General features: G+C 44.4%; 1 protein-coding gene across 1 annotated transcript; it reads right to left on the bottom strand.

The window, feature by feature from the left end:
• Nucleotides 1-6,973: 6,973 nt before the first annotated feature.
• On the bottom strand, nt 6,974-9,065 carry LOC127349054 (serine/threonine receptor-like kinase NFP). Its single transcript, XM_051374859.2, has one exon. The coding sequence runs from the start codon at nt 9,009-9,011 to the stop codon at nt 7,104-7,106; it is 1,908 nt and encodes a 635-aa protein (XP_051230819.1). The 5' UTR covers nt 9,012-9,065; the 3' UTR covers nt 6,974-7,103.
• Nucleotides 9,066-12,300: the final 3,235 nt, after the last annotated feature.

Genomic DNA, 12,300 nt, shown 5'->3' with positions numbered 1-12,300 from the left:
TTGGCCGGCCACCCTCCTCTTCTTTGCTCTCATTTTCCACTCCCCACTCCTTCCTCCATTCCCTCACACTCTTTTCCTACCACTCCACCACGAGGTGCTGCTCCCCCAAGCCTCTATGGCCGGCCATGGCCATGGAAAACCAGCCAAGATGCAGCTCTCCTCCTCCCTCAAGCTCCTCCTCTCCCTTGGTCACCATGAGAGCATCTCTCTCTCTCTTTTCCCATAACCCTAGATGATTTCTTCTCCCCTTTTCTTTTCCTCTCTTGCTAAGATTGGATCTTGATGCAAGTGCATGTTTGAACCAAGCATGGAGAAGCTTCACCCATCCTCAAATCTGAAGTCTTTGACCAAAGTTCGTCCAAATACATTCAGTAATTTCTGCAATCTTGCTGTTTCAGATTCCGTTCAAATTTGTAAAATCCACCAAAACTCGTGTATAGCTCCGAATCGAGTGATTCAAAGTTCCACGGGTAACTACGGGAATGATCTACAACGTCACGCTGGTATCACACCCAAATTTGTTTTAAATCTGCCTTGGTAAACAAACTTCTGAAAACATGCAGAATCACTGTTTGTTAGATTTAATCTTTTCTACAAAATATTTTTGGGAAAACTCAACTTTGGATGAAAGCCCTCTGCCATAGTTTCATTTTTCCGTTGGTTCCACTTCAAATTACCTCCTAAAATTTAAATGGTACACAGATGAAGTTTTGGTCAGATCTGACTTTGGCCAATTACACCAGGAGCTTGGAGATGAATTTTTGAGTGAAACCAATTGCATTAGAACCAGATTTGCAATACCTTTCAGATGCAACTGACCTCATATTTTAAAATTTTCTACGATTTTTGGAATACATATCTTATTTTCTGTACAGTCAGATTCAAGCAAATTCCTAAATTTGTAGGATTAACCTTTTTGGGTGAATCCAATTGGGTTAGTTTTGCATTAGCACTGGCCATCTAGGAAAAATATTGTTAATATTTGTTCATGCATATTTGTTACTGTTAGTAATATGTATGTGTCACATGATTTGTTTGATCAAAACTTGTTGGGTAATTGAAATCTTTGACCACCCCTTTGTTTTTAAAAATGGTCAACCCATGTTTTATTCTTGCAAAATAAAACCTCTGCAACTTAAACTTAGTTTCAATGTTTTGTTTGAGTATTCAAAATAGTGTGGCATAATGTTTACTTCCTATTTTTGGATGTAGTGTTGTGTGAGTAAATTAAATTAGGAAAACTGATTTCTACTTTTCCAAAAGTGTTTGAAAATAAAAATATGAATGTTTTTTATGCCAAACCTGCACTTGTCTTCTTTGTGGTGTTATCTACTAAGGGATATTTATTTATACCATGGTGATAACCGGATATGCAATTGCTAATTGGTGAGGCTCTCATGCTTTTATTAAGTGAAATAAATTTGCTTTTTAAAAAGTTGTTTTGTAGTTTCTATAAGTCTTTTGTATGTTAGCCCTTAGTAAAGTGGTTCGCTATTGATTGTTTTTTGTTGAATATTGTTTTGTTGGTGCATTGTGTTGATTGCGTTCCTTTTATATTTTCCGACGATAGATGCGAACAATTCCGGAGAAGAAGAAGTGGTTCGAACAAGGAATTTATTTATATTGTTGGAATTCTTATTTGATGGAGTTGAAGAAGTCCAGGGAAAAATAAGCCAACCAAGGCAAGCCATCTATTGATCTCTGATTATTGTGTCTCATATTGATGTCATCTTGTGGTGACTATTGTCTCTTGATCTTATGTGTACTAGTCTCTTTATCTTGTCAATGCATGCTTTGTCTTAAGCATGATGATCCTCTTGGTCATACCTTATGCATATCTTAGTAATTGTTGGAATTCATGATGATCATGGTTATGCCATCATACCTTGTTGATTTACATGCTTACCTTAAGCATGTGACCCTTCTTGCCAATTCACCCCTACACCCCTTGTTAGTGTAGTGGTAATCCCATCATAATTTTTGTTGTGCTCTCATTTTGAGATGAATATGCCTACCTACCTTAACTATGTAAAATATGGTTGTTCACCCTTACTTCATTTAGTGTTGGTTGGGTTAGCACCACAAATCTGAAAGTATTTCTCCTCTTATGTTGTCAACATACATGCTTACCTTAAGCAAGTATGACTATTTTGATTCCACCATATCCACTCATTATTGGCATGATGACTATCATCACGGCCATATGGAGTCTTAGTTCCATCATGAAACTTTAGGTTGGGAACCCCTCAAGGTTTACCTTGTTGTAAATTTTTTAAGAAAACCTTGGGTGAGTCGACCTTACCCGAATGTATGGTTTATGAAAGGAAAGGATCTTGGCAAAAATGGTTGAAAAGAGGAATGTGTGTGTGACTTGGATTTTTGAGAAAAACGACACACGTTTCTTTGTATTCGCCCGGAACAACCAACCCGTGCAACCACACTACCCCAATGTGGGCACGGCGCTTAGCTCATAGTTTGTTCTTCTTAGCATGGGACACCGCACAACTATACAAGGGTAAGGTTACCCCCGAGTCCGGCTTGTCGTTGGTGGAGACAATAGTATAACGGGATGCCTTTGGGGCTACCTGTCCGGAAGACACTATGGGTCTCCTGACGTGGCGGTGGAGTCACGCTCAAAGTGAGGTGAGCTGCCACGGTGCCGGGGAGGTACATACTCCATAGGGTAGGATCCCGTGCTAAGTTGAATGGGCGAAAGGTTATGTTCGGGTATCCGTCGTGCCATATGTTGTTATGCGGGGATGATGCCCACACGATAGGTACCCGGATAGTTGTGGGGAAAGAGTACAAACTCTGCAGAGTCAAATCTATTCGAATAGCCGCGTCCGCGGTCATGGACAGTTGGAATGGCCGTTACCGAGCTGTGTCGAGTTTTGTTTTAGAAATGCTTTACAAAGAAAGTGAGAAAGTGTTTGATGTACCGGAAGGGTACAGAAAAGCTTGTGCCGACCATATGGAGATGGTCGAGGAAAATTTTTTTGGGTTACCCCCTTCCTAGTGTTTCATGTAGAGGAACTCTTCTGAAGTATCTTCTTCAATAAAGATATAGAGATGTCGTAGTTTATCTTTTGAAGTATCTTCTTTAACAAAAATATAGATGTGTCATAGGATCTTCTTAGTGCCCCTTGAACTGTGATGTTGGGCTTCTATATCCACAAGAGAAACAATTTCTCTTTACATGCTATATCCACAAGAGAAACTATTTCTCTCCACATGCTATATCCATAAGAGAAACTATTTCTCTTCCACATGTTATATCCACAAGAGAAACTAGTCTTTCCCTCTTGTCATCTTAGATTAACACTTGTTATCTTGTACTCTTGCAAAGTACCTTCTTGATGGTTTGCGAGTACAATTCCAATGTACTCATGGCTTTGTCCGTGGCTATTTACTTGGCCAGACTTGGAGGAATTCGACAAATGAAGAAGGATTGGACAACGTCTATGCGAGATAGGAACGTTCTCCCAGTCAGTTGCCTGTAGGGTTATGGCAGATGACTTGGGCTCCACGTTGTTGAAGTGATGTTGCTACTCTGATGTTTAGTTAGGCCCTTCAAGGCTATTATGTAAGTATTGGTCATGTGACCTTATTGTAATTTTCTCATTCCGCTTTGTAATGGATGGTGTAATTTTGATATCAGTTCGGTTATGTGTTCACGGCGCACTGACCATGTGATCGTGAAATGTATACATAATGGGTACTTCGGACAGCTAGTCCGAAGTCCCCACAGAAACCCTACTTCATTCGCATTAAGGATGGTCATAAACAAAAAATTACCTTGGAGTAGCCTGGACTCATGGCCATGGTCATTGTTGTCCACTAGTCTAGTCGGTTCATCATCGGCAGCGCCACACGTAGATCGACATGCCATGGGACGTAGGATCCATTGTCATCAGTGTTATCCTATGCCTAATGCTAGAGAAGAATCCAGATGTCTCGGAAGGATGCGCCAGATTCCAGTCGAATGTGCTTGATGCGGCGATGCCTACCGAATGCACCCACCGCCGCAAGACTTCTTCTAAATACTCGCTTCCCAGGGAACCTAGCTCCCAGCGAGCAAAATTAGATATGGCCAAAGAGGAGAGGAGCAACGGGTGCGCACGCTCCTGCAAAAATATGGCACAAGAGACATCTAGGTCATCTTGATCACCGCCATTGCAATGTGTCCAGATGCAGGAAGAGAGTGTGGATTGAGTAAGGGGTACGTTTTTTCGTAGGGCAACATGGTTATATATAAACTTATATATAAACACAGTGGAATAATCGGCAATGGATAATTTGGTATCTCCATTTCTAGAGAGACTTGTATTGGAAATGGTGTTTGATAAATACCCGTTGGCAACATAGGGGTAACGAATATTTGTGGAAAGTCGTGGCCCATGTTTACTCCGCGTCAGTGACCCATTTTGGGTACGCTTTGTTGTCCAAGCACGATTACGTTTCATGTGGGCCTTATTGTTGCCGTTTCTAATAAGGCATATTCTTAGTGTCACTTTATACTAGTGATAAAACTTGCAGTAGAAGATATGACATACATTGTAGGCTAGAACTCTTTAGTCTACCAAACCAACTCCACATCTTGTAATCCTAGTTGGTTTCCTATACAAATCAAACACAAAGACCCCTCGAGGGTACATATAATCAAGCCATAGACTACATACACATTGTAATTTCCGAGTGTTAGCCTAATACAACCAAAGAGGGGTAGGGTTTTACCTCCACCATGAGGCCTAAACCTTGATATGTCATGTATGTCAATCACGTTCCCTCGGCTTCATCACCTACCTGGAATCACCTTTCTGTATGTTGTCCCAATTACTATTGTCGTGATTTTTCCACGATAGTGGACGGGCCAAGGTGGCACTGCAACAACTGGTGGTGCAACACGACGGCAATGAAGATATAGAAAGGTTTGACATCGTCAGGCCTAGCCCATCGGTCATTCCTTTGGATGTTAGCGTAGACACGTCGAAGGCATTGATATGAGGAACCCACTACGTAACTCTTTACCCTCACTCTTCCATTTCGGCAAAAAATGCCTCTCTCTCACCATAAAAAAGAGCCCACTCAAGGTGTGCATGTTAGAAATCTAGCTCCCGCACGCGCATCGCATGTGCCGTAGGATCTAGATCCAGTGGTGAATGCAAAATCCAAAAATATAATATCAAAGTTGCTAGGACCCACAACATGACCCTCACAACTTATTTTCCAATCGCAAAGTGGGACTCTAGCGGGCACGTTTTTCCAATATATTTCCCATAAAAAACTCACCAGACTCTCCCTTCTATAGCGCGCATGCATCAGGGTTGAACAAGTCTATTGTTACATTGTCACTTGCATGTTCTCTTCTCTGAATCATTATCACATAAAGGGCTATTTTGTCTTCTGTCATGCGAACACAACCTTTCAATCTGAACACAAAGAAACGGTACATTGGCATCCGAATGCGTGACTTGAATGGATAACACATGGGACGTCTCATGCTAGCAACTATGTAGCGAAATGTCAACATGATCTATGAGAATACGGAGTGGAACAACATACTGTATAACATAGTAATACATATTTATAAATCTATACTATTTGTAATTGAATCTATTTCTTGTTTCAAATATTCACTTTTCACATTGTAATTTTTATTACTTTGTAGGCTATTTGTACTACCTTTGATGATTATTAATACATCAGTGGATTTTTCACTTTGAAAGTGTATCTATCTTTTCATGCAATCTATCCACGCCATCTATTTCTTTAATCAATCAATTGGGCAGGCCATGTTTCAATGTATTCATTAATGATAGTCTATTTGGATATGCAAGCTATCCATGTCATCTATATTTTTCATCCATGTGTTCATCTCACCAAATTTTAATCATAAAATATACAACAACTTCATGTCAAATAAATTCAACCTCTTAATTACTTTAACCTATGGAATCTGCATATTCATGTAGGCAACTCCATCTTTATATATTATACCTTTTCTTTTATATGATAGTTCTTTTAAAAATTCTAGTTGTTGCACCCGGGGTATCTTTATAGTGAACATAAGATATTGAAACACCGTAGTAACTCAAAACATTAGTAGATATGTTTTGTTAAGTTTTAATCCTATCATGGTGCCACTTCATTTCTAGGATTTTCTGTGGCTATGGGAGGTAGCCCGTGTGCCATGTTATAGGTTATGGCCACATAAAATCCACTGGGTGGGTTTAGTGAACCACCAAGATCTAATGAGTGATTTTTTTTAGAAAACAAAAACAATCCAACACCTGGGATGTCCGTTGGGAGGGCGCGGGCGCTGCTGGAGGCAGCCCCTCCCCTCAAGAGCGCCTGACACCAATAGCAGCTATCTATTGTGGTTGTCATGCACCGTATTGAAGATGGCTCTGAATATGTTTGTAGGATTTGGATCCATAATGTTGTTCGATTCATAGGATTGCAATTCTTTAAATTTTCTATAAATGATTCATTTGCACTATGTTTTGGAGGATAATTTACCTTCACTCAACCTCTTTTTCATTTTTTTTGTTTTTTTGCAATCAAACGCTCGTGGATCCAAAATACTGTAGTTTCATAATCCGATAAGGTTGGAGAGGACATGTTAGTCCAATCTTACGTTTTTCTATTTCTACATTTTGAAAATCCTGCGAATCAAACAAGGTCTTATCTGGCTTTCTCCCTCCACGGGAGTGGGCTTCAAGGTTGAACAAGTCTATTCGCCGGGATACATCACTTACACGTAGCTCTTTGAATCATTCTCACATAAAGGGCTATTTTGTCTTCTATTGTTGGGTAACTAGGTGAGTCGCAATCTTCTAATCTGAACACGAGAAACGGCACATTCCCATCCGAATCTCTGACTAACGCATAACGCAAGGGACGTCTCATGCTAGTGAGTATTATCCAGCGCAGTTGCAAGCTGCAACAAAATGTCAATACTTGGTCTGCGGAGTACAGAGTGAATCAACATAATGTACAACACGGTAACATGTACACATTCATAGAAGGTACCAAAAATACTGAACGCACCATAGTAGTAGTAACTCACAACATTAGTCAGTAAATTCTGTCACGTGTCGATCCTATCGTGCCGCCACTTCATTGACGATCGCGATGTTCTCATCCGAGCTGGGCTGCCATAGCTTCTCGAACGCGTCCCCCACCGGCAGCGGCTGCACCAGCATCGAGAGGCTGAACACGACGTCGGCCATCTTCGGCCGCCGCGACGCGTCCTCCTCCGTGCAGGCCCGCGCCATGCCGGCCAAGCTGAGCGCCGCGTCCAGGTGGTACACGCCGCCGAGGGTCGGGTCCATCCACTTCCTCAGCTTCGCGTCCCTCTTGTCCCCGGCTTCCAGCACCGCACGGATGTCCCGCCACAGCATGCCGATCTCCGCGCCGACGCGCGCCTCCATTGCCCTCCTGCCGGAGAGAAGCTCGAGGACGAGCAGGCCGAAGGCGAACACGTCGCTGCTCGTCGCCGCGGCGTCCAGCGTCGCCGGCGTGGCAACCGAGAAGTTGGATATCTTGGCCCTGAAGTCCGCGGTGAGGAGGATGTTCCGTGCGCGGACGTCGCCGTGCACCATGCTCGGCTGCGTGTGCTCGTGCATGTAGAGCAGCCCGTTGGCGACGTCGAACGCGATGCCCAGCCTCTGGTTCCACAGGAGCGTGTCCACGTGGCTCGACGACGACGGCATCGACAGCGACGACGGCGGCTTCTCGTACAGCCACTTGTCGAGCGACCCCTTCTCGGCGAACTCGTAGACGAGGAAGGTGTACTCCCCGTCCGCGCCCATGGATATGCCGGCCAGCTTGATGAGGCTGGCGTGGTTGACCATCTGCGTCATCCGCATCTCCGCCGAGACGTCGCCCTTCGCCGGCTTCACCGCGAACACCTCCCCGTCGAGCTTCGCGCGGTAGTAGGAGGTGCCGAGCCTGCACCGTTCGTCGAGGTTCATCGTCGCCTCCATGATCTCCTCCGTCCCGAAGATGATAGGCTTGTCGATGAACTGGGACACGCTGGTGAGCAGCTTGTCCCCTCCTTTGTTGATCATGCGAGCGATGGAGCTGCTGCTATGAAAGTCTTTGTGGTTCCAACAAAGCCTCGGGTTCGGGGCGGACCTGGTCCCCAAGTGCACCGTGGCCTTGTCGCGGCGGTACCTCCGGTACGCGAAGACCGCTACGCACAAGGCGGCGAAGGCGACGAAAGTCACCGCGACGCTGACCGCGATGGTGGCACCGGCAGGGCTGCGCTTGCCAGCCCCAGAATGTCCGGTACTAGCACTATACTGCAGGGGCGGAAACTGCGGCCGCTGCGACACCGGGATCAGCATCGGTATCGCCGCGTTGGAGGTGAAGTCCGTGGTGACGTTGTTCGCCTTGGCGATGGCCTGCCTGGACGCGTTCATCAGCTTGCTCACCCCGTCCATGTCATCCTCCAACGGCCGCCACAGGTAGGTGATGTGTTTAAGCACCCCGTCTGCCCGCTCCGCCGGCGTGGGGCACCGGCAGAAGAGCGGCAGCGTGACCTCCTGATGGATCTCGAGCGTGTTGGCCGGCGCGTCGGGGTTGAGCTCCTGGACGAGGCCGTAGCTGGTGAGGTTCTCGAAGGCGGTGAGCGCGAGCGCGTAGTAGGTGTCGCCGGACTGGATGGGGTAGGTGATGTTGGCGAAGGAGGAGTTGCCGGTGCAGCCGCACTTGACGGGCAGGAGCAGCGGCTGGCCCGGCAGCAGCACCCCGTCCTCGGTGGTCAGGTTGTTGGCGCTGACGATCATCGCGCGGCTCACGCCGAAGAGGTCAGAGATGACGCCGAGGGTGAGGAACCCCGGCGACTGCGTCCGGTACACGACGTACGTGTCGCACGGCGTGGGCACCATGCATGCGAACTGCGCCGGGACGGTGGCGTTGGGGGCGTCCTGCGCGCCGCAGCGGCGGCACGCGAGGACGACGGCGACGAGGAGGAGCAGAGGGAAGCGGAGACGGCGGGGCTCCATTTGGCACGCGCGCTCTGTGTCTGTTCGTGTGTGGCGAAATGCAGGCGGAGGGCTTGGTTTAGTACAATGGCTATCGTGCAGCTTAGCCCGGCGGCAGCTTCACCATTGTTCGAGTCAACCGCGGGTGGCCATTTTTTGTCGCGGCTCGCGCGCCTTTGATTCGCGAAGCAGATGCGGTTTCTTCTTCCTGCCCGCATTAAACCAGATTAGTTTGTGCTATGAATCATTTGATCGCAGAGATATTAAAACACCGGCGAGTTTGATTGCTGGGACGACGACGAAAAATTCTGGCGGCTTTGTTCCGAAGGTGCTAGCTTCTTCAGTGAACACTTAGTTAACTGAAGGTAGCTTTCATCGAGTGATTGATTACAGTTGGAACAACGGAACGGGTCTGCCGTCTGAAGATTGGGCGAAAATGCCTGTCAGATGAAAGTACTTACAGCGGTATCGCTGTCAGGAGAAAGAAAGAGAGATTATACTACGGAGTATGCTAAACGTTAACCGGAATAATAAGCTACGCGCTAACTCACAAATTATCGATGCGCCCGATGAGTGCGAGATTTTTTTACCAGATACAGTGGGATTCGTACAATCGTACACTAGCCGGCGAGAAGCATGATATCATCTCTTGGGCCTCTGTCCAAAGCATAAAATAGATGCATCAACTGATTCAGTCTAATCATGTGTTTTGACGCATATCTTGGTAGTACAAGGAACTAAGAACATTTCTGGCAACTCATTTCTACAAGTTGTTGACACGGCAAAAGATTTGAGTTTTATTTACTTTGGCAGATTCAATTACAAAAGAAACAGAAAGGACCTAGCATGAGGTTGCACAATTGTTTTGCTCTCATTATACACTGACTAGATAGTGAAGGTGCATATGCGTGGAAACCATGGCATTCCGCTCTTATCAAGTTCCCGAGAGACAATCATAATCAAGAAATCGAACCATTTTCTAATGATCTTTTAGAGATTCAGACCGTGCATGTCCACCAATCCCATGCCAACTGCCAAGAGATTCATAGAGGTTTAGCAAAGCCGGTTCATAGCATATGAAAAAAAAATAGTCCAGGTAAATATACTCTAAAATAACGGCAACAGGAGGAAAACACAAAATCATGAACATTTTTTTTAAGACAACTCATCGATGAACAAGAACGACACTGACACAATGACATCATGCCAGGCTGCAATAATTGTTGGAATGAGGCAAATCAATGATCAAACATGACCATGGATTGCTCATAGATGACAACAATAGTTGTTCCCCCATGACAGTGGGAAAGAGACAATGACTATATAGATAACGAAAAGTTTGCCAAATGAAATGAGTATCTGCCTTATCACAAGCTAAAAGACAACCACAACAAACTAAGTACACCAACATTAGCCAAACTCATTGGTCTAATATTCTTTATGTATCCTCTTCAAGGTAAAGTGAGTTTCCACTACTGAATTTGGACGATTATATCTCACTTTAGACTCTAAATCTGGATAAAATAAATCACCATCTAATATACCTTCTTTAGAGCATCTCCAAAACGCCATTGACCAATTTAATTTTGTTTTAGTTGATGGGGTGTCTAAGTGTATGCCGCATCATCTCCTACACATGAAAAGTGTGTAAAAGTAAGATATTCAACACTTCAAACTCATTAAATTTTCAATGTACATATCCTTTACTTCAATTTTGATATTGCTCTAGATGTGTTTTAACTCTAAACCAGAAATGCAACCATTTCCACGAGTTTTGACCTTTAAAAGATAAAGATTCCAAAAAATGAATTATCCATATATGTTCCAACATGGCTGCATTCTGATTTATCTTTCTCAAAATATATTTTTCTCAAACTTAACTTAGAGTTTTTGCCATTTTATTGATTCAGATGATGTGTATGTGATGTGACAGAGACATTAAGTACCACATCTGGGAGGGCCAAGAACACTTTGAAGCGGACTTGTGGGTATCTTGTCAAGTTTATTGTCAAATTTGTTTTACTGACGGCTCAATAATCTAATATGCAACAGATAATTTATAGTTGGATGGAAAAAAACACACCTTTTCTATTTATTTCAGAGAAGTCGCGTTGCACTTTTAAGTAAAATCATTGTGACGCTTTGTCAATGTGGTTTTTTGTTGTTGTCAAAGGCTTGTCACTTCGTTTTGGGTACATATATTCAGAGTTAGGGGTTAAAGCTAAGTAGACAGTCTCCTAACTGAACACTTTCGGAGTAGATATGGTTCATAGAAGTGGCAAGCAACATGCTATCGCATTAAGGAATGTGTGTAAAGTAAATAATAGAATTACCCTCGGATAAAACATTGTTGGGTTATCCCTAGTAGCAACAACACATCTACAACCTTAGAAGTTATAAAGTCACTCTCCCAGGAAACTAGAGGCATGAACCTACTATCGAGCATAAATACCCCCACTTGGAATCATAAATATCCACTTGGCCAGAGTTTCTACTAGCAACTGAGAGCATGCAAGATCACAAATAACATATAACATGAATATATAATCAATCTTAACATAGTACTCAACATTCATCGGATCCTAGCAAACCAATCATAGAGGATTACATAAAGATGATCTTGATCATGTAGGGCAGCTCACAAGATCGATACATGAAGCACATGGTGGAGAAGACAACCATGTAGCTACTGCTATGGACCCATAGTCCATGGATGAACTACTCACGCATCACTTCGGAGGCGAGCATGGCGATGTAGATGTCTCCGGCGATGAATTCCCCCTCCAGCAGGGTGCCGGGAAGAGCTTCAGAACCCCCGATATGGGTTCAGCAATGGCGGTCGCGAAGGAACTTTTCGTGGATGGAGGCTCACGTATCCAGGGTCATCCTGAGAAGATGTATACATAGGCGGAGGATTCAGGACGGTGGGATGCCTGGGGGGCCCACACCATGCCTTGGCGCGGGCTAGGCCCAGGCCGCTCCAAGGGCAGGTGTGGCCGCCCTGTGGCGCCTCTTTGTCCCCTCTCTGGACTTCGTCTTCGTTTCGGTAAAATATTGACTTCTGCTTTTATTTCGTCAAATTCCGAGAATATTTCATGTACAACTTTTCTGAAATACAAAAACAGCAGAAAATAGGGAACTGGTATTGTGGCATCTTGTTAGTAGGTTAGTGCCGGAAATCATGTAAAAGTGCAATGAAGTGTAAATAAAACACATATAAATTGGTGTAAAATAAGCATGGAACATCAAAAATTATATATACGTTTGAGACGTATCAGCATCCCCAAGCTTAACTCCTACTCGTCCTCGA

The sequence above is a fragment of the Lolium perenne genome, chromosome 4 (assembly GCF_019359855.2).
Source record: "Lolium perenne isolate Kyuss_39 chromosome 4, Kyuss_2.0, whole genome shotgun sequence".
Taxonomy (NCBI): Eukaryota; Viridiplantae; Streptophyta; class Magnoliopsida; order Poales; family Poaceae; genus Lolium; species Lolium perenne.
The sequence above is the reverse complement of the archived record's forward strand: the minus strand, read 5'-3'. Positions and strand labels throughout refer to the sequence as shown.

Excerpts from the sequence above, each read along its gene's own strand:
- LOC127349054 (XM_051374859.2), bottom strand. The coding sequence starts at position 9,011 with ATGGAGCCCCGCCGTCTCCGCTTCCCTCTGCTCCTCCTCGTCGCCGTC.